The sequence below is a fragment of the Podarcis melisellensis genome, assembly GCF_964234715.1.
Source record: "Podarcis melisellensis genome assembly, chromosome: 8".
NCBI classification, from domain to species: domain Eukaryota; kingdom Metazoa; phylum Chordata; class Lepidosauria; order Squamata; family Lacertidae; genus Podarcis; species Podarcis melisellensis.
In genome coordinates, this window is record NC_138540.1 from 79,285,037 (window position 1) to 79,312,711 (window position 27,675).

The 27,675-nt window shown below is 44.7% G+C and overlaps 1 protein-coding gene across 1 annotated transcript; it reads left to right on the forward strand.

Annotated features, from left to right (window-relative positions):
- The first annotated feature begins 593 nt into the window (after positions 1-593).
- Positions 594-20,329, forward strand: LOC309376170 (phospholipase A2 inhibitor NAI-like). Its single transcript, XM_081922405.1, has 5 exons — positions 594-726; positions 2,022-2,144; positions 5,076-5,228; positions 19,173-19,319; positions 19,977-20,329. The coding sequence occupies exons 1-5, from the start codon at positions 675-677 to the stop codon at positions 20,132-20,134; spliced, it is 633 nt and encodes a 210-aa protein (XP_081778531.1). The 5' UTR covers positions 594-674; the 3' UTR covers positions 20,135-20,329.
- Positions 20,330-27,675: the final 7,346 nt, after the last annotated feature.

Below are 27,675 nucleotides of genomic sequence, written 5' to 3' on the forward strand. Positions count from 1 at the left end.
ACCAAAAATTAATAAGTTTGTGATTCTGACTATCAGAGAAATCTGGCAAAATTGCCCGGACTTCTGGAAATCTAATCCAATTTCACTGCTGAGCTTTGAGTTCTGGTGTCACCTGGTGGGGCTTCACTTCCTGGGTGGTGAAATTGAGGGAGCCACAGGTTAAAGGGGGAACATGTCCTTGGAGCTCTGGGAAGGGGGAAGAGATTGATTTACCCCAAATGCAACTGCATTTAATGGGAGTGAGGGGATCCGGGTCAGTGTTAATTTTATTACTGTACCACAAGGGAAACTGTGGACAGACATTTGTCCCCCTTTCAAAAAAGTTCATGCTGTCAGAGAAAATGCCTTGGCTTCCAGAAACCTAATCCAATTTCAGTGCTGTAACCTGATGGGACTCGTTTCCCCACATCCAGGGTTGATAAATTGAGGCTGGAACAGATTAGGAGGGACGTGTCCTTGGAGTTACTGGAAGGGGGAAGAGATTTAATTGGTTTTCAACACTGTGCTTTACATTATAGTATAGCATGATTAGAATTCTAAAAATTTGTGACACTGTCCTGAACCCATTGTTCCTGGGTGCTGGCAAAGTGCTCCTTGCAATCCTCTAAAAATTCCTCCAACTACGCCTCAGTTGCTTGTTCTCGAACTCCTTCTTGGCTCTTCAGCTCTCTAGAATGATGAAGACACTCCTGATCTCCTGCCTCCTCTTGACCCTTCTGAATCCAGGTGAGCAGAACCACAGCTGCTGGGCAGTTCATCATGTTCATCAGGAAGGAATTAAGAGGGGGAGGGCGTCAGCCATTAAAGCAGGAGAAGAAAGGAACAAGGACTTGTGGTTCCTTTGAAAGGGAGAGGAATAAAGCATATGGTCAAGCTACAAGGGATCCTCAATCATAGATAGTTTCTTCCCAATGTTTATATTTGTTTTTATTTAACCAAATCCATACTTAGAGGTGCAGTATCCCCAAGTCCATTGGGGGAGCAATGGGGGCATTTGCCCATTCTTGGGTAAACCAGAATCCTAGGTTTCATCTACAACAAAGAGTATGTTTCTTGAACTTCTTTCCTGTTTGCTTCCCTCATCGTCCACTCAAATTCTGCCCTTTCCTCCTGAAACTTTGTTCTCAATAATATTTATTTTACCAAATGCATCCCCAAGTACATTGGGGGAGCAAAAGAGGCAGTAGTTCACTCTTCAATAAACCAGAATCCTAGCTTAAATTTAAAGAAGTGGTGTCCAAACATTTTTCAAAGAGGGCCAGATTTGATTAAGAGAAAAGCTGTGGGGGCCAACCAAAGTTGTTGAGCATTTTTTAGGACTGAAGTTGTTGAGGTTTCTTCAGGATTTTACCCCTGGAAAATAAACTGCCACAGGGGCTGGATTAAACTGACCAGTGGGCCCCTGAAATGGACTTTGGCCATGCCTGATTTAAAGCAAAGAGTAAGTTGCTTACATTTGTAGAAACTTATGATAGGATAGGAGACAATGTATAGGCACAAATTTTCTCATATTTCGGAGCGGAATTATCCTGCCCCCACCCCATGCAATCTTTTAGTTTCCTGGTGTTAAATGCCACTCCAATCTCTCAGTGGAGTCAGGTTCCAGGGGTACCAGATGTGCTTACAAGAGTCTGTCATGTTTGCTGGTGCTGATGGGAGTTGTAGTACAACAACTTCAGGAGGGTTAAAGGTTTCCTCACACCTTCCCTACTGGTCCTCTCCGTCAGACTGCAGGAGTCATCTTCAACAACCATTCTCTGGTCTATGCAAGGCCCACCCCCTTTCACAGAGTTTAAGAACTACAGAAGGAATATATACTAGTTTCCAGAAACTAGTATTCAAATAGTGCTTCCAATGTTGCCATGTATTTATCTAGTTCGCTTTTGAAGTTATCCAAGTCGGTGGCCTTTGCTGACTCTTGTAAGATAGAGTTTGTAGCAGAAAGTGTTGTGTTCATGTACCTTGACGCAGACCTATCCTTCTACTAAAGTTTTCTAAACCCATTTTTCCCCTGTCTGCAGTGGCATCTCTGACATGTGAGTCTTGTTTCGGTCAAGGAAAAGATTGCAAAAATGCCACCACTGAGGAGTGTGACGAGTCCAGTGACCAGTCCTGCATGTCTGCCCTTGGAGTTGGCAAACTGTGTAAGTGAGAAGAACTTTCAACCTCTTTGATCACCAAAACGTAAACCCCCAGACTCACTTTCGAAGGCCATATCTTAGCCACAAGCCACGGAACATGACTTTTTAAAAAGTAGTATTCTAGCCTCTGCATTGCCTGTAGGAGCAAGAAAGAAATTCAAGTCAGTTCATATTTAAAGGTGCGTTTACTCAACTGGCAGAGCAAAACAAAGCCATCCTTCAGTATCTGCCCTTCTCCCATTTTTGCAATTCAGTTGTCCGGCCATGTAATCAGTAGACAAAAGCACAGACTAGGGTTGGGTGTGCATATATGAACCTAAACCAAGTCAATCAACAGTCACCTAATTCATAAGAAGAGCTAAAAATAAAGATAGCAAAGATGGATATCAGTAACAGCAACAAAACAAGCCAAACAATACCCCAACCCAAGTGTCCGTTCAGCAGCCTCAGCTTATGTAGTTGGAGTCAGTCTGTGTGGTTCCCATTTCCCAGGCCAAGTGAAAAATGACCTGCAAGGTAGAGAGCTAGTCCACCAGGATTCACAGCCAAGATGGTCAACAAATATCCCCCCGCCCTTCCCCCCACCCCCAGGGGGGAAACCATGACTGCTTAAATCAGTATGACCCTGCAGATAGGGCCTAAGAGTGAAAATAACATTCACACTAAATGTTGATGGGGGGGGGAGTTGGAAACTGATATGAAAATGTGGAGAAATGAATTTAAAATAAGAAACCAAGAGAAACTGACACTGACATATTGCCCCTTTCTAATTGTCTGTGGTACATGCTCCCTTTATGAGCTCCAGCATCGACTCTCATTGGTCCACTTACAGGGAGGATTTGCTTTAAATCACAATTTAAAACACTAGTCAGTAAAACTTGATTTAAAACTTTTTTTACATAAAGACTCATTCCTGCTGGTATAATCTTAATATTTACAACTAGATGAAAGTTTCATTTTTGGAATAATAAATTTTCAGAGTAGTTTTTAAAGTTATATCAAAAATTACTGATTTGGTTATACTATTAGAAATACATTGACAGATACTTATAAAAATTTTGTGAGGTTTAATAAATTAACTGTTTATATTTGGACTTCTTTTCTGCTGTATTTTATTGGAAGGAGAAAAAATAATCCTTTCATTAATAATAATTTAAATAATTTATTTAACTAAAACAATAACATTATAGCACATGTATCCATGTTTGTTAACTGATGTGATTAAACTATTTTTTTAGAAAAACCTTAGAGGGAGTTCTAGCACACATGAAAAGCTTAAAACAAATCCTTATTTCCTGATGAGGATAGTCTTTGGACTATAATATAACTTAAATAGAAAACTATCTTTGGGGGGGGGGAATCCTCCAAAAAACCAATTTAAATTAAAGAAATCTGATTTAAATAAAAAAATCTGATTTAAATTTAATCTGATTATTTTGATTTTTATTGATTTTTATCCACTCTATCATCCACCATGGCAGCCACAAAACTTATTTCATTCATTAATTGCTTCCCATGAAGCCTCCTGAACTGATCCCACTCAATAAGGAGAAGGGTGGTAGAAACCTCGGGACAGCCAAAGGTTCTCCTGTCCTGACACATTCAATAAATAGATAAAACTGGAGAACTCTCTTTCTGCTCCAAGCAGGGCCAGCTCAACACAATTGGATACCTGAGGCAAACCATGAAATGTTCCCCACCCCGCCGACCCAGAAGAAAGGGTGACTGAAGATTAGGCTGGGCGATTTATTGATATATCGCCCCAGGACCGGTATGAGGGGCAGACCGTGATGACAGCTTCACTCAGCAGTAAGTTGTTGGGGAAACCCCTCCGATCCAGAGTCCCTCTGCCTCCAGCACCCAGCACACTGAGGAAAAACTAAACAAGCAGCAGCCTGGAGCTGGAGGCAGAGGGACTCAGGAGGGGTGGCAGTTTCATCAACGATGTGAAATCATCATCGTGGTCTGTCCCATATACTTGCAGTGAGAGAAAAAAGCTGCATGGACAAGGCTTATACATCTTGTTCCTCCCTTCCTCCCTCCCTCCCTCCTTAAACTGCTTGGGTTAAGAGCACACCACTGCCCTTGCCTCAGCCAAGCAGTTTTGCGGAAACCCCAACCTGCCACTGGCTCACATAAGCAAGTAGTGGGACGGGGGCTCTGTTAAAGTGCTCCCCCGCCCTAGCTGCAAGAGCCCCACCCCCACTCCTGCTTGCACACAAGTAGGAGCGGTATCTCTGCTTCTAAGCAGGGGAACTGCGAGCCATGTCACCCTTTCCTGTTGAGGGGGCACGGCTGCCCACCTCTCAATGGAGAAGTTTGAAGGAACCTTGGCTGCCACCTGGCAGCCTTTTTCAGTGGCGAGACTGACGGGGGAAATCCGAAACCAGCACAACGAACTGTTTGAAAAGGGCAGGTTATGATTTGATACCTGTCTTTTAGGAATGGAGATAAGGTAAGTAGGGTGATTTAGAGATGTGAAGATAAAAGTGATTGCATATGAAATTCAGGGAGGGGGATGGGAGGAAGTCAAAGCTCAATTTGAGCAAAGATATATGAGATGAAGAAATTTTATTTGGTTGTTATAAAGCAAAAAAAGAAATTTTAATAAACATTATATTAAAAAAGAAAAAGAAAGGAGCTCCAAGGTCCCTGCCACGAAAAACAGGGAGGCTGTTTTTCTGCTGGGTGCTGGAGGCAGAAGTACTCAGGACAGGCGGGGTTTCCACCACCGATTTACTACTGAGTGAAGCTGTCATCACGGTCTGCCCCTCATACCGAAGGTAGCAGCATCAGGCAATGCTTTTCTTGGTGGTCAGATCCCCTGCCCCTCTGGATCCTGCCACATAAGATGGCCATCAATCCTTTCCTCATGGGTGGGCCAGCCCTATCTCCAGGTCTAGTTATTTCCTTTTCCAATTCTTTCTTTTATAGCACTTTTGGGGTCAAATATGATTCTCAAGTCCTGCATCGATACAGAGTTGTGTGATGCAGACTATTCCAGTGCCTCCATAACCTCTTCAATGTACATCCACAGCAAGATCTCCTGCTGCAAGACAGATATGTGCAACAGTGGACCTCCTGAAAGTAAGTATCATCATCAGGAAATATGGTCTCACAAAACTCAAGTAATGAGAGAGGTCAAAGAAAGACAAACAAGTTTTGAGCAGTATCCTGATGTCAGGGACTGGGTAGACAAGGAGGAGTGGTGGCAGCCAGTCACTCCAGGAGGCGCCTGAGGGTGACACTAGGAAAGAACATTTCAAACCTGATTCAGACTGGTGGGACAGGGAGGAACCATTTACAGTGGGAACGAGCAGGGAAGCATTGGAGCCATAGTATGGGGGTGGCGGGAACTAATAGAACAAAACCCAAAATCACAATAATATTACCTGAATAACATACAGCATCTATTAGCAAAAATTACAAGAAAGCATAACAGTTTTACCTTAGTGCTAGAAACACCCCTCCCATAATGTTACTCACAGTTTCTCTCCTGCAGCAGCTTCTGGTATTTACTTCCTATGCTTTCCTCCAAAAAGCTTGAGCTCCTGCTCACCATTTTAGCCTTAAAAAAATCCAGTAAAATAGGTTACGTTGAGAGATGGTTCCTGGCCCCAGGCCACTCAGCAAGTGTCATGGCTACAGTGGAATTTGAACCCTGGTCTCCTAGATTCTATAGTCCAGCCCTCTAACCACTACACGTCACTGGCTCATTGGTTTCCCAGAGTTCTAGCCCCCAAACCTAGACCAACCCACTTTCCTTGATGCATTTGCATTTGTAGAGATATTTTTAGCGGGAGAGGCATCTGTCCTTCTTGTGTGGGAGGGAATTGATTTCTTTGAGGTTTGCATTCAGGGAATTGATATCTTCAGGTTATAGCAAATGCTAATTAAGATCTATTAGATGCAATGGACTCCAGTGATCCTTAATTACATATTATAGAGGAACACTAACTCAGAGGAGAAGATGGTGAAATGCAAACAGGGGACACAGAAAGGGCTGAACTCCTCAATGCCTTCTTTGCCTCAGTCTTCTCCAATAAAGAAAGCAATGCCCGACCTGAAGAATTTGGAGCAAATAATTCAGCAGAGGAAACACAGCCCAGAATAACTAAGGAGATAGTACAAGAATACTTGGCTAGTTTAGATGTATTCAAGTCTCCAGGGCCAGATGAACTGCATCCAAGAGTATTAAAAGAACTGGCAGATGTGATCTCAGAACCACTGGCAGTCATCTTTGAGAATTCCTGGAGAACAGGCAAAGTCCCGGCAGACTGGAGGAGGGCAAATGTTGTCCCTATTTTCAAAAAGGTGGAAAGAGAGAACCCAAATAATTACCGCCCAGTCAGTCTGACATCAATACCAGGGATGATTCTGGAGCAGATCATTAAGCAAACAGTCTGTGAGCACCTAGAAAGGAATGCTGTGATCACCAATAGTCAGCATGGATTTCTGAAAAATAAGTCATGTCAGACTAACCTGATCTTGTTTTTTGACAGAATTACAAGCCTGATAGATGAAGGGAACACAGTGGATGTAGCCTACCTTGATTTCAGCAAGGCATTTGACAAGGCGCCCCATGATATTCTTGTAAAGAAGCTGGTAAAATGCGGTCTTGACTATGCTACCACTCAGTGGATTTGTAACTGGCTGACTGACCGAACCCAAAGGGTGCTCATCAATGGTTCCTCTCCATCCTGGAGAAGAGTGACTAGTGGGGTGCCACAGGGTTCTGTCTTGGGCCTGGTCTTATTCAACATCTTTATCAGTGACTTGGATGATGGACTCAAGGGCATCCTGATCAAATTTGCAGATGACACCAAACTGGGAGGGGTGGCTAACAGCCAGTTCCAGAGGACAGGAACACACTTCAAAACGACCTTGACAGATTAGAGAACTGGGCCAAAACAAACAAGATGAATTTTAACAGGGAGAAATGTAAAGTATTGCACTTGGGCAAAAAAAGAGAGGCACAAATACAAGATGGGTGACACCTGGCTTGAGAGCAGTACATGTGAAAAGGATCTTGGAGTCTTGGTTGACCACAAACTTGACATGAGCCAACAGTGTGACGCGGCAGCTAAAAAAGCCAATGCAATTCTGGGCTGCATCAATAGGAGTATAGCATCTAGATTAAGGGAAGTAATAGTGCCACTGTATTCTGCTCTGGTCAGACCTCACCTGGAGTACTGTGTCCAGTTCTGGGCACCACAGTTCAAGAAGGACACTGACAAACTGGAACGTGTCCAGAGGAGGGCAACCAAAATGGTCAAAGGCCTGGAATCGATGCCTTATGAGGAACGGCTAAGGGAGCTGGGCATGTTTAGCCTGGAGAAGAGGAGGTTAAGGGGTGATATGATAGCCATGTTCAAATATATAAAAGGATGTCACATAGAGGAGGGAGAAAGGTTGTTTTCTGCTGCTCCAGAGAAGCGGACACGGAGCAATAGTTCCAAACTACAAGAAAGAAGATTCCACCTAAAGATTAGGAATAACTTGCTGACAGTAAGAGTTGTTCAACAGTGGAATTTGCTGCCAAGGAGTGTGGTGGAGTCTCCTTATTTGGAGGTCTTTAAGCAGAGGCTTGACAACCATATGTCAGGAGTGCTCTGATGGCGTTTCCTGCTTGACAGGGGGTTGGACTCGATGGCCCTTGTGGTCTCTTCCAACTCTATGATTCTATGATTCTATGATTCTATGATTCTAACAGTGGTACCTCAGGTTACTTACACTTCAGGTTACATACGCTTCAGGTTACACACTCCGCTAACCCAGAAATAGTGCTTCAGTTTAAGAACTTTGCTTCAGGATGAGAACAGAAATCGTGCTCCGGCAGCACGGCGGCAGCGGGAGGCCCCATTAGCTAAAAAAAAGGGGGGGAATTACATTTGTTGCTCCACTCACTTTCGCAACAGGCCCAGCCACTGGCATGTGGCCCTGAGAAGCTTGCCTAGAAGGAAATGTGGCCCTAACTGAAACAATTAATATGAACGTTCCATGTTTAAGTCCCAGCTAGGCTCCTGGCGTACACCAGCTGCTGACACAGGCCTGTATCACCATCCTTTTCAAACTAGAGACAGAAGCTGGGGTTGGGATTTGAACCAAGAACCCCAAAGCTGGAAGCTGCACTCAGCTGGAGCCTGGCTTAGTGAGCTACCATGAATTGCATACTGAGACCCTCAGGTGCAGAGGAAGATAGGAATAACAGCACACCAGGCAGTGCGACTGGTAAGGCAGTATGATTCTTCTTCTTCTTTGGCGATCACTCGTAGCCAAGTAAGATTGTCTTTCATAAACACGGTTTTAACAATGAGTCCGTAAGTGACTGTGGAGGCCAATTCTGGAACCACACGTCCTTCCACAGTGGGGACATTGGTTTCTGGGCGGGAGTTAATCACGGTGTGGATATCCAAGCATACCTTCCTCTTAGCACGTTTCTCCCTTACATCCTGAGTTCGAGTGTCTTCAAAGCCCATGACACCTTTGGTAAAGGCTGTTCTCCAATTGAAGCGCTCGCAGGCCAGGGTTTCCCTGTTGTCGGTGTTTAAAATTCATTTTAAAAGATTTGCCTTGAGGCATTTTTAAGTTCAGAATAGAGTAGTTACTTTGGAAGACGATCATCAGGCATCTGCACAACATGACCAGTCCAACAAAGATGATGTTGAAAAATCATTGCTTAAACAATGGTGATATTTGCTTCTTCCAGTACACTGATATTAGTTCGCCTGTCTTCCCAAGTGATGTGTAACAATTTTCAGAGACACCGTTGATGAAATCTTTCGAGGAGTTGGAGATGGTGTGTCAGAGCTGCCCGAGGTCCCAGCTCACAAAGGACCAACGCCAGTTCGTTACTATTTACAAAGGTCTTTATTGAAGTTCAGTTTTGATTTCAAAGCCGCGGCGCGCAGCCCTACGTCTCAAACTCTAGACCGCTGAAGCTCCGTCTGAATCTCCTCCCCCCAGACACCAGTTTAAGACTCTAGGCTTGCTCCACCTCTTCCTTTGCTCCTTCCTCCTCTGGGTCCGCCTGTCCGCTGGGGTTTTGCCCTTTCTGGACTCTTCTGACGCTGAGTCCCCTGATTCTTCCCCCTGTCTCCAGCGGGCTTTAGGACCTGGTTCCCAATCCTGGCTTTCTGCTGTCCCGCGCGCCTGTACATTTGAACTTGGCGCGCGCGCCCAGCTGGCAACCTTCCTCCTGACCATTACACTGCTCCTGTCACTGCTTCCCCCTTTGGGGAGGCTAGCTGGGTCTGACTTCCCCTCCGTTCCCTCACTCTCCGAACGTAGCGTGGTCAGCCCTGACTCATCTTCTCTCCCTGCTGGAGGAGACGCTGGCCCTGATACATGGGACTCTTCCCCCCCACTACGCTCTGGTGGGGAAGCTGGTCCTGATCTCCAGCTGCTGCTTTGGGAGTCCCTGCTGGCCCCTTGCTCCTGGAGCGTCCCCCCTGGGACCCCCCTTGCCCTAGCCATCGGCACCCCCCTCTGGGAATCTTCTGATTCGCTGGAGAAGCTCATGGAATCTCTCGGGCCACTGTCATACTCCCCTACGCTGCCCTCAGATTCTTCCCCTTCGCTCTCCATTTCCTCTCTCCCCTGTGCCTCTGCTCCTGAGCCCCTGACATGGTGTTTATAAGTGGTCCATGTTTCACAAGCATACAGTAAGGTTGGTAGTACAACAGCTTTGTAAACAAGCATTTGGTTTCCCTGTGAATGTCCCGGTCCTCAAACACTCTGCACTTCAATCGACAGAAAGCTGCACTCGCAGAGCTCAGGGATGCTGGATTTTGGCGTAAGTGTTAGCCCTTGTGGAAAGATAACTGCCTAGGTGGGAGAAGTGATTGGCATTTTCCAACGTTACACCATTGAGTTGGATTTGTGGAGCTGCAGAGGGGTTATTTTGTACTTGTTGGTGCAGCACTTTGTTTTTTTGGATGTTGAGCAACAGGCCAAACTTTTCGTAAGCTTCTGGGAAGATATTTAGGATGGTTTGGAGGTCATCCTGTGAGCGTGCACACACTACGTTGTCTTTAGCATACTGAAGCTCTATGATGAAAGTTACTGTAACCTTACTCTTTGCTTTCAGCCTGCTCAGATTGAAGAGCTTTCCATCTGTTAAATATATTATTTCTACTCCGGTGGGGAGTTTTCTTTTGACAAAGTGTAGGATCATGGCAATGAAAATAATGACTAGAGTTGAGGCAATAACACAACCCTGTTTAACAAATGATCCCACTGTGAATGGTTCACTTTGAAAGCCATTGTTATCTGTGATTGTTGCTGTCATATTATCATGGAGGAGTAATATGATGCTTAAAAATTTATCTGGGCAGCCAATTCTCAGAAGGACAGTCCATTACGATTTACAGTGTCGAAAGCCTTAGGTCAAAAAACGACATATACGGGGGCTGGTTTTGATCTCTGCATTTTTCTTGAAGCTGTTGAGCGGTGAAAATCATGTCCACTGTCCCCCTAGAAGGCCGAAAACAATTTTAGGATTCAGGAACGGTCAACTTGGATATTGTTAAGAGGTGGTTTGCTAAGATTCTTGCAAAAAAATTGCCACCTGCAGCTAATAGAGAGATGCCTCGATAGTTTCCGCAATCAGTTCTGTCACCTTTTTTAAAAAAAAATTGATAATTTTGGCATCCTTAAAGTCTGCTGGGATCTCTTCTCTCTCCCGGATCTTTTTGATGAGCTTGTGAAGTTATTGTGTAAGAATTTGTGAGAGGACCTCAGCAGCTACGGGGGAGTTGCGGTTAAGGAGATATTGGTAATGTTCTTTCCAGCACAGGGCAATAGCTTCTGTATCTTTTAGACGTGTAAAAACAAAAAAAATTCTTTCCAGTAGCACCTTAAAGACCAACTAGGTTAGTTCTTGGTATGAGCTTTCATGTGCATGCACACTTCTTCAGATACACTGAAACAGAAGTTACCAGACTGATGAGTGTAGGGGGCATATGCCATGATTTATTGGCCCATAGATGGTCTTTGTGGCTTGGTTTACAGGCTGCAATAATGGATGTTTTTAGCTTGGTCCAGTGTTCCTCGATGTTTTCAGGGAATTCTGAAAGCAGATGGCCCTTAAGAGTCATTTGGAAGCAATCCCACTTAATGGGATCTTGAAGGGCTTGGGTGTTCATTTTGTGCCTTGTTTTCCTTCCTTGAAGCCTGCGTTAAGGTATAATATTTATAGCCATTGTGGAGCGTATTAGTCAGTGATCTGTCCAGCAGTCGTCAGCACTCGTCATAGCTCTGGTAAGGAGCAGATCACGGCGATCTTTAGCACAGACAATAACATAGTCTAAGACAGCGGCAGGCAACCTAAGGACCATGGGCCGGATGTGGCCCAATCACCTTCTCAATCCGGCCCGTGGATGGTCCAGAAACCAGCATGTTTTTACATGAGTAGAATGTGTCCTTTTATTTAAAATGCATCTCTGGATTGTTTGTGGGGCATAGGAATTCGGTCATATTTTTTTTCAAAATATAGTCTGGCCCACCACATGGTCTGAGGGATGGTGGACCAACCCATGGCTGAAAAAGGTGGCAGACCCCTGGTCTAAGAGGTGCCAGTGGTTTGACCGAGGATGCCTCCAGGGAGTTTTAAATTTATTTTTCTGTCAAAAGAGTGTGTTGGTAGTAACAAGGTTGTGCGCTGCACATATCGTCAAAAGTAAGATTCTGTTCTGGTTGCTGTTGCCAATTCCTTCTTTCCCAATAGTCCCAGGCCACCCATTGAAATCTCGCCCAACTCCTGCATTAAAATCACCCAGGAGGATGAGTTTATCTTCCTTAGGCATCTCTGATAGAACGGTATCCAGCTGAGAGTAAAAAAATTCTTCATGGCGGTTCTGCATTCAGAACACTCGTTATCTGTGTTATCTGACATAGTCTGTATATTCCATGTTCCAAAATTCAATTGTGTTTTACAACCGCTAGGTGGTGACCCCACTGGGCGCAGTCATCCAGTCAGGGGGAAAGGGAGGCAGACTATGTTTAGGGCACCTTTTCTAGCCCCTCCCCCTTTCCAGGGTGAGCAGAGTGGATCCTAAAAAGGGCTGCTCAGTCATGGATACAGCTTCCGAGCTGCTCAACTGCCTCATTCCTTGGGTCAGAGTGACTGAATCTGTATGCACCGCCCATGTGCTGGTTCATGAGTAGGGGCTTCCAGATTTCATAATCCTGCCCCCGTTACCATTTGCCGATTGCCAGGTGACTTTTGCGGTTTGGGATGGGTTTTTGGAAGACACCAGTACTTGAATTTGTTTTATGTGTCAAAACAAAAAAAATTCCTTCCAGTAGCACCTTAAAGACCAACTAAGTTAGTTCTTGGTATGAGCTTTTGTGTGCATGCACACTTCTTCAGATACCTTCAGATACCTGAAGAAGTGTGCATGCACATGAAAGCTCATACCAAGTACTAACTTAGTTGGTCTTTAAGGTGCTACTGGAAGGAATTTGGTATCTGAAGAAGTGTGCATGCACACGAAAGCTCATACCAAGAACTAACTTAGTTGGTCTTTAAGGTGCTACTGGAAGGATTTTTTTTTTGTTTTGACTATGGCAGACCAACACGGCTACCTATCTGTAACTTGTTTTATGTGTGTAGATCAGTGCATGCTGACCAAGGCGCAATCTTCGCAGTAGGGCTCTGTTCCGATGGTATGAGTAGTCACAATGAACCGGCAGATTCCTATCTGGTACAGCCCTTATCCACCTTCACAGCCGTTGTAACATACCGCTTGTTATCATCCGCCTGTTCTGCCGTTGAGGACTTTTTGGATCATTCTTTGTCTAACTCCTTCCCTTTAACCTTACCGCCTTGGGTGACCCTGTTAGGAGTACAGGATTCCTGCTGGGAGTACGAGATTCCCAACGGCTTCACTCACTCAAGTCATAGGAACGTGCAAACCCACTCACCAGAACAAGGTGGTTATCCAGTGAGTGATAAGGCAGTATGATACCTCTGGATTGGCCAGGCCTTCTACAAACTGCTGAGATAAGATGGCGCCCGGCACACTTCTCCTGTGCCAGAGTGAGACTCTGCGCGTGCTTTTAGCAGTAGCTGCTCAAAGAGGGCACCAAGTGGATGTGGCTTATTTGAACTGAAGGAGGATCTGAAGGAGGATCTGAAGGAGGATCTGTACATGTTACCTCCTCCAGGGTTTGAGGGCAATAAGCCAGGTGTTGTATGGAAGCTACACAAGTCAATTTATGGTTTGAAACAGTCAGCCAAAAATTGGAACATGTGCCTGAATGAAGCTCTGGAAAGTTTGGTTTCCGGAAGAGTCTTGCAGACAGTTGCCTGTACCTGAAGGGGTCAGGAGAGACACAAGAAGCGATTCTGGTGTTCGTAGATGATATTCTGTACGTGGCACAGACAGGTAGACAGGTGCAAGGTTTTGCCAAAGAGCTTGGTAAGAAGTTTAAGCTCAAAAACCTTGGTCCCGTTCAGGTTTATCTAGGTATTAGGATAGACAGGTCTGAGAACGGGGGTTTCTTGCTCAGTCAGAAAGGCAAGATTGAGCAGTTGCTTGAGACGTTCCAGATGTCTGACTGTGCAGGGGTCAGAACGCCCATAGAGACCAACTTCGTGAAGGACTGTCAGCTTGGGGAGCATTCTGAGTTCCAAAACCCTGAGGTGTTTCAGTCAGCGCTAGGGAGTCTGTTGTATCTCTCTCAGTGGAGCAGACGAGACATAGCGTTTGCTGTGAATCTACTCAGCAGGGAGGCTACAAAGCCCAGTGTGAATGCCTGGCAAGGCATCAAGAGAGTGTTGAGGTATTTGCAGGTTTTGCCTCACGTTGTCAGCTGAAGGTGATGCACGGCTTACGTGCTGGAGTGACAGCGATTGGGCATCTCTTGGGGACAGGAAGTCTGTATTTAAATCGGTTTTAGTATTTGCAGCATCCACTTTCGCATTTGTCGCATCCACTTTCACATTTGTCGCATCTACCTTCTTATTAAGCTGCTCCAAAGATTCATTTATCTTACTTAATGCAAGCGCTAGAGCTTCTTCTGATGACATTCCTCTTCGTTAGGATTGTGTTGGTACAGCCGCAGGTGAGGCAGAAGGACCAGATGCTGACGCTCTTCGCTTCCAAGACTTCCCAGATCTTGTTGTTTTGTCTGGGAGTGACGAATCTACTTTTTCTTTCCCATCTGCCATAACACTTAAAAAGTCCAAGGTCAGTCCCACAGTCACACAGTTTTATCTTACAAGTGGAAAATTCCCCTGATCCAACTCTTGTAACAGTTTCAGAAACTTCCCCTGATCCAACTCTTGTAACAGTTTCAGAAACTTCCTCTAGGGGAAAACAGTTGCTATCTGTACTTGTATTAAGCCAAAATGGCGCCTTTTAAAACACAGCTCGAGCAAGAAAGTTAGTTTCAATTTTCAGTTACTTTTCCTCCTTTTTAAGAGGGGGACAGCTAAAAACAATGTATCTCTCTTATTCAGCTGGCTGTCAGCGGATAGTCTATTCACAGTCAATGCACATTTCAAAGTACGGCAGTCTTATTGTCCTATTGGCAGCCCGTTCCCAGGTTCTGAGCGGTGGAATTTTAGCTTCTTTCCCTCTCTCTTGCAGGTATATATGGTCCAAAACTCCCCCCCTTCTCCTGCTTCCAAGGGGGGGATTCACTATTTTTTGGTGTTAAAAAATTAGTCCTTTCCGATCGGCTTTCCAAGACTTTAGCTTGCAGCCTCTTTGCTTTGATCTATTTACAAAAGCGGAAGGCGGACTTCCTGTTTATGGCTCCCCGCTTCAGTACCAAATTAAGTCTTTTTTTTTCCTTTTAAAGTTTCCAATTTGTTCTACTCACGGGTAGTTTCTTTTAGAATCAAATTGTCCACAGGAAAAAGTCAGCGCTCTCCAGCAACGGCTGTGCAACTTCGCTCTGTGGAAAAAGCAGTCGATTCACATCACCGCGCTGCTCACCCCACTTCGCTCCAGAGCCCCAAAATCGGGTTTCCCTGTGAGTAGGGGAGGCGCAAAAGGTGCCCACTGAATCCCACATTCACAGGCTTCACCCGCCTGTGATTTTTGAGGGGTCTCTGCCTTCGCCATGGCGGCCAGACCCGGTTCCCAAAGAGCAAATTCTTCCTGGTCAGAGGAATTCCGCCATTACCGATGGCGCTAACCCAGAAGTCCTTTTGGACAAAAAAATTGGCTTCCAGGTGGAAAAATCAAAATTGGAAACAGAACTGTTAGATCCCAAAATTAAGACCTTGTCAAGAATGTATAACTTGCTGTTGAAATGGAACACTCAGGATGAAACGGTGAAATCAGCTATGAATAAATGGGTACAAGATGTTGGACATAATATTATGATGGCTGACTGGGAACAGTTATGGACCACAGGTATGAAGTTCACGGCAATGTAATGCCTTAAGAGAGAATATAATGAAAATGATCTACAGGTGGTACATGACACCAGTCAAGCTCGCACCCGGTTCCCACAGAGCAAATTCCTCCTGGTCAGAGGAATTCCACCTGGCAGATGAAGGTGATGGACTACATGGAACTGGTGGAAATGACTGGCAGAATCCGAGACCAGGGAGAAGAGTCGGTGGAGGAAGATTGGAAGAAATTTAAAGATTATTTACAGAAACATTGTAAAATTAATGAATGTTAGAAGGATGTTGGAATGAAGTTATGTGGTTTTAGCAGACATGTTATAAAGGATTAGGAAAAAACAGACTGTTAATTGGTGAAAGGAGGGAAAGTAAAGTTACATTATATTAAGATAAATTACAGGACAAAAATTGGAAAAGATGGAAAGGATTTGCTGAAATAGCTAACCGAACTAGAATACAAAAAAGGGAGGTGTGAGGAGGTCAAGGAAACAAGCAAATGAAAGATAAGTTATGGGAAGATTCGCTGTGTTTTTTAATGGTTTTTATTTTTCTGTTTTCTTCGTTTTCTTTTTTTCTTTTTCTTTATTGTGATGTGTTTTGTTTTTGTTTAATATGGTGTTTTTACTTTTTCTTTTTGTAACCTTTAAAACTTTAATAAATATTTTTTTAAAAAAAAAGAAAAGAAAAATCATCTGTCAGCGTGAGCGCATACCTGGCTCCGCCCAGACTCGGCACTGGCATGGGTCCACAAAGGTCTGTATGCACTAGCTTAAAAGGCCTTGCGGTTACCCTCTCCGATCTGAGATAACTGCACCTTTTTACCTTTGCCCTCTTGCATGCCCTACAATCCAAGAACTTATCACATGCTTTTATCTTACAACCCTCAGTGCATTCTGGCAACTTCTGGATATATTTCCAACAGCTATACGACATTCTTCGGTGCCACAAATGAGCACACGAATCATGTATGAGAACGTTAGCACACTGCGCCTGTGCTGTCTCAGCGTCCCCCTTACCCTCCAGAGGTGTCTCCAGAACAAAGAGGTTGTACTGACATGCAACACTGACCAGTTGTTTCCCACCCCTGGAAATAGAACAGACATCATTTTCAAAGCAAACCTTATAACCCTCCTTTACAAGAGCAGATACAGATAAAAGACAACACTTCATTCCTGGCACAACATAGACTTCCAGCTCTGCCTGTAAAAAAGAAACAAACACATTGCCAACAGTCGTTAATTGTCTCTGTAAGCCATCAGCAAGAGTGACTGTTTTCCCAGTTGAAGCAGCCCTGCAGTTCCACATTTCGCCACTAGATGGCATCAGGTGATGGCTGGCTCCTGAGTCAATGACCCAACGCAGCATGCTGCCCTCACTGGAGTTGTCCTTCAACGTTGCCATGGAGGCAGCTAGGTGATAAGAAGAACCGTCCTTCTCACTTCCTCTGTCACATCCTCCCTTTGCATTCCCATGCTGGCCTCCTCTCCTAGACTGGCTGCCATGGAAACCTGGCTGGCTGCCACGAGGACTTGGCTGACTGCCATGGGAAGCGACCTTGGAGATATCCTGCCCGGCCTCTCTGGCTCTCCTTGGACAGGACCGACCCAGGTGTTCAACAGACCCACAGACAAAGCAACGACGAGTGGGAAAAGCCTGAACTGTGCCTTCTGGCTTGGCCCCCCCTCTGCTACTGGCAGGGCACCCTGCGCCAGCTCAGCCCTCTCTGAGACGGCGTTCTTCCTCATCACACAAACGCCCAGTCACATACTGCAGAGTAAGATCCGCTAGATTCATCGATTCCAAAGTTAGACACAAATTGTCATAACTTTTGTCCAGAGAGTTGAGCAAAATATAAACTTTCAGTTCCTCAGTAAAGTTGACTTGCAACAGTCTCAGCTTGTTGAAAACAGAGAGCATCTTAGTCACATGCTGTCTGATGCTATCACCAGGACGCAGCTTCAGCTCAAACAAGCTTCTGGTGGTGTGGATCTTTGCCCCAGCTGTGGTCCTGTGGTGCACTCTCTCTAGTGCCTGGTAGGCCTCCTGGGCAGTCTCAAGACCCTCCACCAAAGGTAGCTGTGAGCCCTCCAAACTGAGCACTATAGCTCCTAGGGCTTTCTGGTCTTTCCTCTGTGAGGCATGGGCAGCTGCAACAACCGCTGCTGCAGCTCCGGCTGGAGCTTGCAGTGGGGGCCCTTGGGTCACCTCCCACAGACCCTTGGCTACCAGCCAGGCCTTCAGCTTCCTTGACCACTCCTCCCAGTTGCTCCCATTTAATTGTTCAAAAGGGACTGAGAATGACTCCTGACCATCTGCCATCTTCTCCCCCGGGGCTGAGCCTACTCACATCACCAGCAGCTCCTCTTGGCACCCGGTCCTGAAGATGAGATCCTCCCCAGCAAGCTTCGCTGCCTCAAACGTTAGGCAGGAGCTCCAGCTGGCTTCTCCCACACACACAGGCACGACGTGGCAACAGCTTCCAAAGCTTGGCTGGTTCCATGACCTGCTGAGATAAGATGGCGCCTGGCACACTTCCCCTGTGCCGATGGACGCCTGTGCCAATAGAAAAAACTTGAGCTCTCTTTGCAGCTCTTAGCAGAGATCTGCAGCAGCAGAAAATGTTGCCTTGTGTGTGGATAATAAATCAGACTGTTCGCAGGCTTCATCCTAATCTCTAACAGCCTTTAATGAGAAGACAAACATCATAAATCAGCCCAGCGACAGAGCAGGCATTCTTTCCTCTCTTAGTCCAAAGAGCTTGAGGTGGCATTTCTGGCTCTCCTGCTCACCATTTTAGCCTCAAACACCCGTCTGAAATAAGTCGGGCTATGGGGCAGTGTCTGGCCCCAGGTCACCCAGAAAGTGTCATGGCTCAAGTACAGATTTGAACTCTGGTCTCCTCCCACCCTTGTTCCTGATGTAGATGTTCACATTCCCTTGTTCCTGATGTAGACCTTCACTCACCCGTCGCTTCTTGGTGGGAGGCGGCACCATTTTGTGGTTCGCCTTAGTATTCCCAACACCCTGGTGTATCTTTTTATTATAAACACTATAACAACACTAGGACCAAGAATTCTGGGAGTGGTAGTTTCTTAAGGGTGCTGAGAATTAATTGGGAAACCCTGATTCCCCTCACAGAGCTATGGATTAACAAACAAACCCCACACAGTAGTTCTTATTAGCTACCATTTCTTCTTAGGTAAAATCATTATTTTACCAAAACTAAGCACATGTTTTCCAGAAGTGATTTTTTAAGGATAAAACTACTAAAAGTATTCTTTCTCTTTCCCGCTCTCAGGAAGAGGGCCATTTTGTAGACTTTTATCATCATTTGTGTCCATTCGTAGCTACCATTTTATCTCTCAGAATGCCCCCCAATGCTGCTCAGTACTAAGCCGAATTGCTTAAAGTGGTATCCCTTTGCTTGAAATGTATGCTGTGAATGTGGCCCCAGTCAGAAATCTCTTGCACCATGCATTAATGTAGCCCTGGATGAATGGAGCATGGCTGAAGCACTCCACTTGGAGAAGTGTTGGAAGGTGGTACGCATCCATCTTGGAAGGGGAAGCATAATTCCCACCACTCACATACAGCACGTTGTGGTTTGCATCTGCAAAAGAAATACATTGACTAATTGCAATGCTGGTGTGGTGATTGTTTTCCAGTGCCTGAGAGTGAGACGAGGGAGCTCAATGGACTGAAGTGCCCGAGTTGCCTCACCATCTTGACAGATGAGTGTGAGAGCAATAAGACCGTCAGCTGCAGAAATGAGGAGGACCAATGCTTCTACGCTGGTGGTCTCGTGAAGTTTGGTGAGTCTTGTATGATGGAGTGCAACTAGGGCCCCATCTTTGAGGAAGTATCATGCTACTTTGAGCAGTCATGGTTTCTGCTAAAAGACGCTAGAATACTTTGTTTATTAAGGGTGCTGAAAGTTATTAGGAGACCCACGTTGCCCTCACAGAGTGTCTGGGATGGGCAAGAGCCCAAGGAGGAGAGATGTGTGGACAGGGAGGTGGGAGGAGGAAAATACAGGGAAGGGCTAGTGATTTCTGGGGTTCTTGCTTGGAACCCTGCACCAGTTTATCCCATTTTTTCCCCAGCAAAACCTTAAAAGCCTATTCATATAGGGACATGCTCTATTCCCTTTTGCTGTTCATTCGATTGAGTTTTAAATGTTTTAATGATTTTAACTGCTTTATTGCTAATGTAAATATTTCTTGTAAACCCTTAGCAGTTTTTACTGCAAGCAAGCAGTATATAGATTTTGTTAAATAAAAATACATCTTAAAATTTGCACTTTAAATCGGTTGGGGCAGGATGGAGACCCACAGGCCCAGGAGCCAAAGGCATTCCTCCAGGACTCTCTCTCTTTCTCTGGCACTTCTGTTTGAGGGAGTTGCCCACCCTTCTGTTTGAGGGAGAGGGTTTTGGATTTCAAAAATATGTATGTGGTTTTTTTCCAACAGGGGAAACCACGCTGACGGGTGCTCTCCGAGGCTGTGCAACAGCTAGTATGTGTGACTACGGTCAGGGGATGCTGGTGACTTATCTTAAATCATTGGGATATGAGATCACTCAATTAGAGTGCACTGAAGCAACGGAAAATGATGCCAATGAGCTGTAGCTGAGGGAAGGCAAACCTCCACCGCCAAGAAAAGCCCCCATTTATGGAAATTGGCGGCCCAGTGGTTGAAGCAGGGGAGGTCTCAGCCTGAGGAGACCCAGGCTTTCTTTCTAGAAGTCTAGAAGCTCCTCCTCAAAGACAGGCTGTATTTGACTTTCATGTGCAAATGAAGTCATTGAATCATGTCCAAAATAAATATATATGGCAAATAATGTGTGTTGTATCACTTATCCAAATGCAACCTTTGTTGGGGGAAATAATAGTGCTTGGGGATGGGAGCTAGATTTCAGGTTTGAAATCCCTGGCCAGCCTTCCATGTCAAATTTAATTGTGTCCACTTTGTGCTCCCTTGTTGTCAGGGGTAGTGCATCCCATTTCACCACAGCAGCCATGCTCCGTAACCCCCACCAAAGCATCCCTTTCCACTTTGAGGCAATCAAGATTTGTGCTAATGTTAGATTTCCCTCAAGCTTCAACTGGCACTGCTTGCACCAGCCTGCTGAACCAGTCCAGCTGTTACAGAACCCTGTTGTCGCAATGGCCAGCAAGATGCCTGTGCAAAGCCTCAAAGCAGGACTGGACAGCAACACCAGTTGTCCCCATCCCGTCCCCCCGCTTGTGATTCCCACCAACTGACATTCACAGGAATACTGTCTCCAACACTTGAGGAAGAACATGGCCATCTTGGTTAGTAGGCATTGTTAGCCTTATCCTCCATTATTTTCTTCTAATCCTCAATCAAACACATCCCAGTTGCTGCCCATCTTTACTTCCTGAGAGCAAATTCCAGAGTTTAACTATGTGCTATTTCAAGCAGCACTTTCTTCCATCTTTCTCAGATCTTCCAACATTCACTGCCATTGGCTGCCCACAAATTCTAGTGTTATGAAAATGGAATAAAAGCTTCTCTCTGTCCTGTTGCACTAAAGGCTTCCTATGAACTGAAGGCTGACTAAACCTCAGATGATTAGGGAGCTACAAGAATTGCCCCAATCAAAGGATCTCACTGCTTGAGGTGTAGCATAAGGGATTGCATACTCCTCAAGGCACCTTGGGCTCACATTGCTCAGGGATCTGTGGAAATAAACATAAGCACCTTGAATGTGACCTGGAAGAAAATTGGCAACCAGTGCCACTATCTCAGCAAAAGAGGGACACATGGCCAGAATTTTTTTTGAAAGTGGCCATTATGTGGAGAAGGGTCTCAGCTGTAGAAACCTCTCCTCCTTTACCTTTGCCATCTCTGCTAATAATAATAATAATAATAATAATAATAATAATAATAATAATAATAATAATAAAATAAATATATTATTTATACTCCGCCCATCTGGCTGGGTTTCCCCAGCCACTCTGGGTGGCTTCCAGCAGAATATTAAAATCCAGTTCTAAGGCTTTCACCATTCATTCTTCTTTTCAGGTTATTCTCACAACTTTCCACTTCTGAGCATAAAGATCCTTTGCCACTGTACCTGCATACATGAATACAGCTGGATACATAAACAGAGTTGGAATTTTGCTGACCAATATCCCCTGCCAGAAGGGTTCTGGACTCGTGGAAAAGTCAGTTTGATTCCCCCCCCCCATTATATATCATGCCCCAAAATACCTTAGCCATCCTACAGGTCTACCACATGTGACAGAATGACCCCTTGCAATTCTTACATTTCCAACATTTTTTTGGTACATTCTTATATGTTCGATCTAAGCTCTTTAGAGTTAAATAACATCGATACATCACCTTATAATAATTAACTTATAAAATGAAGAAAAAGATGGTGAAGGAAGAGGACATGAGTCCAATGTCACTCTCCCCACCCCCTCCATTGTGATTACCAACATCTGGGAGTCCCATTCTTCTTAGAAGAAACAATGTGAAGAATCTAAGCTGACAGTAAATTATATAGCAACATTATATATTACACCAATATATACATCTGTGATGCTGCCACTCTCCCTTTCTCATTGTCCAAATGCGAAATACACATCATTCACACTGTCTTTGACTTTTATCAGCATCACAAGTGAAACAAAAGCAAAGGACGTGGAGCTGTGCTACTGTATATCCAGCCCCAGTAAAAGATAGTCCCTAAAATCGGCCAGCTCCTCTGGACACAGACATGCAATCCCCCCCACCTGCTCTTAACTCTGTTGTTGTTTAGTTGTGTCTGACTCTTCATGACCCCCTGGACCAGAGCACCCCAGGCACTCCTGTCTTCCACTGCCTCCTGCAGTTTGGTCAAACTCATGCTGGTTGTTTCGATAACACTATCCAACCATCTCGTCCTCTGTTGTCCCCTTCTCCTTCTGCCCTAAATCTTTCCCAGCATCAGAGCCTTTTCCAGGGAGCCTTCTCTTCTCATGAGGTGGCCAAAGTATTGGAGCCTCAGCTTCATGATCTGTCCTTCCAGTGAGCACTCAGGGCTGATTTCTTCAGAATGGAGTCGGTGGAAGAAGATTGGAAGAAATTTAAAGTTTACTTACAGAAACATTATAAAATTAAGGAATGTTAGAAGGATGCTAGAATGAAGTTATGTGGTTTTAGCAGAAATGTTATAAAGGACTAAGTAAAAATGGATTGTTAATTGGTGAAAGAAGAGAATGTAAAATTACAGTATATTAAGATAAATTATTAGGATAAAAACAAAGATGGAAAGGATTTGCTGAAATATCTAACTGAACTAGAATACAAAAAAGGGAGGTGTGAGGAGGTCAAGGAAACAAGCAAATGAAAGATAAGTTATGGGATAAGAAAGATAAGTTATGGGATAATTTGATTTGTTTTTTAATTGTTTGTATTTTTCTGTTTTTTTGTTTGTTTTTTGTTTGTTTTTATTTATTGTGATGTATTGCCAATTTTTGCTTAATTTGGTGTTTTTTCATTTTTCCTTTTGTAACCTTTAAAACTTGAATAAATATTATTTTTAAAAAAATTAAAAAAACAAAACAGAATGGATAGGTTTGATCTTTTTGCAGTCCATGGGACTCTCTTATCTCTAACCAACTTATTTATAAAGAGCAAGTGGACCAATTCTGTACCCCAAACAAGTGAATTTAATGGGACAGAGGAAATGGAGATCATGAGTCACTGTGCATTTTATTACTGTACAACAAAGGAAACTGGACAGACACTTGTCTCCCCTTACCAAAAATAAATAAATTCATGATTCTAACTATCAGAGAAATCTGGCAAAATTGCCTGGACTTCTGGAAATCTAATCCAATTTCACTGCTGAGCTTTGAATTATGGTGTCACCTGATGGGGCTTCACTTCCTGGGTGGTGAAATTGTGGGTGCCACAGGTTAAAGGGGGGAAATGTCCTTGGAGCTCTGGGAAGGGGGGAGAGATTGATTTACCCCAAATGCAACTGCATTTAATGGGAGTGAGGGGATCCAAGTCACCGTGCATTTTATTACTGTACCACAAGGGAAACCATCAATCAATTTCCTTTATTCGACCGATAGTCAGAGATAAAACACAATACAGAATTATAAACTAAAACATCATAGGGGTACATAAATAAGGTAGGGCCACAGTACTAAACCTCTCACAGATAACCCACATCAAAGCATTCAGTTATACATTTCTGACACTTGAGTGCCAGGAAAAGGAATTTAGCCACTGACAAAGTTGTTTTCCTAGAAGACGTATTTAGCAGATATGCTGTCTGCTTTCCTCTTTGTCAGGGACTGAGCTGGGGTAAGTATGGAGTTATAAGATACTGTCTTAAATCGTTGTAGAAGGGACAGCTCAGTAAAATGTGCTCTGTGGATTCTACCTCACCCAACGCACAATGGCATAATCTCTGGTCATATGGGACTCCTCCATATCTTCCCTTCAGAACCGCCGAGTCAAGAACATTCAGCTTAGCCACAGTAAATAGTCTGCGGTATTCCACGTAGTGGATATCCGCCAGGTAGCGAGCTGGAGCAGCCCGATACATCTGCTCCCCCAGAAACAACCCAGGTTTCACACAGGCTATGTCCTCCTGTCTGGCAATATCCCTTAATCTTTGGGCGATCACCGCCTTTGTGTGGCTATACGTCATGGACTCTATATAAAGGGAGGACAACTCGCACTTCTGCACTTCCTCCACTATCTGCCCTTCCCATGGAGATTTAAAGTTATCCCTCAGAATCAAGGGGGACAAACCCACCGGTCTGAAACAGAGCTTGAGCCATAGCCATAACTTCACTTTCAGGGCCACATACCTAAAGGCTTGACAACCGGTTTCCAATCTCATGATCGCACCTGCCACGGAGGGGGGGATCCTGAGTATGGCCCTGAGGAATTGGGTTTGGATAGATTCCAATTTTTCATAGTCCCTACGTGAGCCCAAGGCAATGGCCACCAGCAGAAGAGGGAGGACTTTCATTTTAAAGAGTCGCACGGCAACTTTGACAGTTTGTGCCTGTTTCTTGGAGTACAGGGTTCTAATCACCAAGGCTGCTTTCAATGCGTTTGAGGCTATGTATTCTCTGTGTGCCAAGAAGGACCTATTTGATCTTACAACCTGACCCAGGTATTTGAAGCAACTGACCTGCTCTAAAGGAATACCATTAATTGACCATAAATTAGGTTTCAGTCGAGCAGCAAAGACCATTATTTTGGTCTTGGCATAATTTAGTTGGAGCTCGTGTTGGGTCTCATATTCATGAAGAGCTCGAAGCATCCTCCTTAATCCGATGGGGGAGGTAGCTAATAGGGCGGCATCGTCCGCATACAGTAGGACATTCAAGGCTCGTCCTGCCAGTTTTGGTGGATGGAAATCAGCATTTGCCATATGCACCACTAGCGAATTAATATAGAAATTAAACAGAGCAGGGGCAAGCAAACAGCCCTGTCTTACCCCTCTAGTGCTGGCAACCGGATTGGAGACTAGCCCCTTGCTATCTAGCCTAATCCTCAGGAAGGTATTTGTATGCAAATTAATAATCAGCAGGAGAAGGCGGCAGTCGATAGATGTCGCTACCAATTTTGCACATAGCTGGTTCCTGGGAATTAGATCAAAGGCCTGCTTAAAGTCTATAAAGGCGACGTGGAGGGCTTTTAGGCCATTGTCAGCGTACTTGGTGGCCAAGTGATTTAGGATTAAGATTTGGTCTGTTGTTGATCTTCCAGGGCGGAAACCCGCCTGTTCCTCTGCGATGATATTGTTGCTTTCCATCCAGGTCGTTAATTTGTTAAGTAGAAATCTTGAATAGATCTTCCCGATAACATTTAGCAGGCTAATTGGTCTAAAATTAGCCGGGTCTGTGCACGGCCCTTTCTTGTGAATTAACACAATCAGTGCAGAGTTCCAGCTTGGAGGAAATTGTGCTGTTTTGTTTATATAAGTAAAAAGAGCTGCTAGGGGTGGACACCACTAATCCTTATAGGCTTTAATAACATCTATGGAAATAAGATTGTCTCCAGGTGCCTTGCCCGGCTCAAATTGACCTATAAGTGTTTCCACTTCAGAGCAGGTAACAGGATCCCACTCAGGCAAGGGGGCCAATTCTATCCTTCCTCCGCTGGCAGCGTGAGCTGCATATAAATCAGAGAAGAAGCTTTCCCAGGTGTCAGCTGAAATTTGGGGTTCTATCCTTGACCACGGTCTACCCAGGTATTGAGAAATTTGGTGCCAAAAGGAGGAGGGATTTCTATTTCCTGCAGCTTTTAGAAGGTTATTCCAATCATTTCTTTCTGCCGCAAGCTTCTTTTCCTTTAATAGTGCTTTATACCTTCTCTTGAGGTTCATAAGGTGACTGCTAGGAGCGGGGTCATTTGATGCCCTATATGCCAAGAATTCATTATATAGGTTGTTCTTGAAGTGTCTACATTCCTCGTCAAACCACTTTTTATGTGAGAAATGGTTACTATTCATTACCAAGGCCTTAGCCAACGAAGGTTTTAGCAGTTCTACTAAATTGTCATATATTGGCAGTGGCTCAACTACCTGGACAAGGGAGTCCCTTGTCTCTTGCAGTTGGTCAGACCAAAGGAGTTCATTTATCCATTGAGCCAAATTGTCGGTCCATTTTAAGGCAGTGGGCCTCATCTGAAGCTGGTTATTTGTAATAGGCACACAGGAATAGGTAGCCAATTCTCCATCCAGGGTCAGAGAGAGTTCTAATGGAAAATGGTCACTTTCCAGCCTCGTTACCACCCTAAAGTTGGAAATTTTGGGAATTAGGTCTACAGATGTCCAAATAAAATCTATGGTAGAGGCTTGGGAGCCTGACCAGAAAGTAAATTTGGCAGGGTAATCAGAACTGAGAGCTCCGTTTAGAAGGTGAAAATTAAGAGCCATGAAAGTTTGTCTACATTTAAAACCTGTGTATGTAGCAACACTGTCTTTAAAGTTCCTGGGTAAAAGGTCTGAGGTTAAAATGGGTAGTGGGGGATATTTATTATATTTAGCAAATAATGATTTATCAGAGTGAGACAATCGGCCATTGAAATCTCCTGCAACTAGAAAGGTGGCTTCAGGATATTTCTCTAGGAGAGTTTCAAGAGTCAGTTGAATTCCCCTCCATCTTTGGTCCACCAGGTTTTTCTTGTAGGTTGGGTGCAAATAAACATTAATCACCACGAACACTTCCTCCGCTGTTTGTAGCTTTACACCCAGCATGGATGACGACTGGATGTCGATTTGTTCCACCTGCAGATTTAAGGCCAAAGAAACTAAGGTAGCCAACCCACCTTGTGGTCTACCAGGTGATAGTGAATTCTGTTGTGCATTCAGATAGAAGCCCTTATACCCTGATAAGGAGAAGCCCTCACAAGCCCAGGTCTCTTGCAGTAAAAGAATACGACTGCCTTTTATGTAGGCGACGAAGGATGGGTCCATCAGCTTAGGTTTAATGCCAGCTACATTCCAGGATAAGAAAGTAAGTGATCTCCTGGTCACCCCTTCGAGTCATGCCGGGCCTTGCGGAACCAGCACAGCAGAATCCACTGGGAATGCATGCGGCGAGGGGGGGCAATAGGCTGGAAGAAGGAAGTAATTGTAGCTTGCTTACCCGGCAATTTCCAAACACCACTTACCGCAGCAGCAGCCATGGATTGAGGCTTAATTTTTGGTAGCTGCAGGGATGGATTCTGGTGCACGGGAGTATCACTTAACGACAGGTCCATAGACTCTGCATTTAAGGTATGCTCTAAGATTGAGAGGGGTGGACCTTTTGGGTCAGCGGTTGCTGTAGGGAACATGCAGTGTAAGGCAGGTGGAAGACATCCTTTTCGGTTTGCCTCCAAAAGAGCATTCAGTCTCGCCACAGCTTCCGAGTTTGACCAGAGGGTTGTCGAATCTTCCACTGTATCCTGCCCGGGCTTGACATCCCGAGGCCGTGTACAGCCAGGTTGCAGATCAAAAGTCGTTAAAACGGGTTCCACTTGGGCTTGTGTAAACTGCTCTTCAATTGGTGAGGAATTCATCTTATTTACATGAGCATGATCTTCTGAGTTACGGAGACAGAGTAGCAACTCGTCCAGTCTGTCCGTTATCTCTGTTCGCTCCAGTTTTGGCAATTGGGAGAAGGATAGAAGTAACTCACGC

Coding starts and splice junctions, on each gene's coding strand:
- LOC309376170 (XM_081922405.1), top strand. CDS start 675: ATGATGAAGACACTCCTGATCTCCTGCCTCCTCTTGACCCTTCTGAAT. Junction 2,145..5,075: donor CCTTGGAGTTGGCAAACTGT/GTAAGTGAGAAG, acceptor TTTCTTTTATAG/CACTTTTGGGGTCAAATATG. Junction 19,320..19,976: donor TGGTGGTCTCGTGAAGTTTG/GTGAGTCTTGTA, acceptor TTTTTCCAACAG/GGGAAACCACGCTGACGGGT.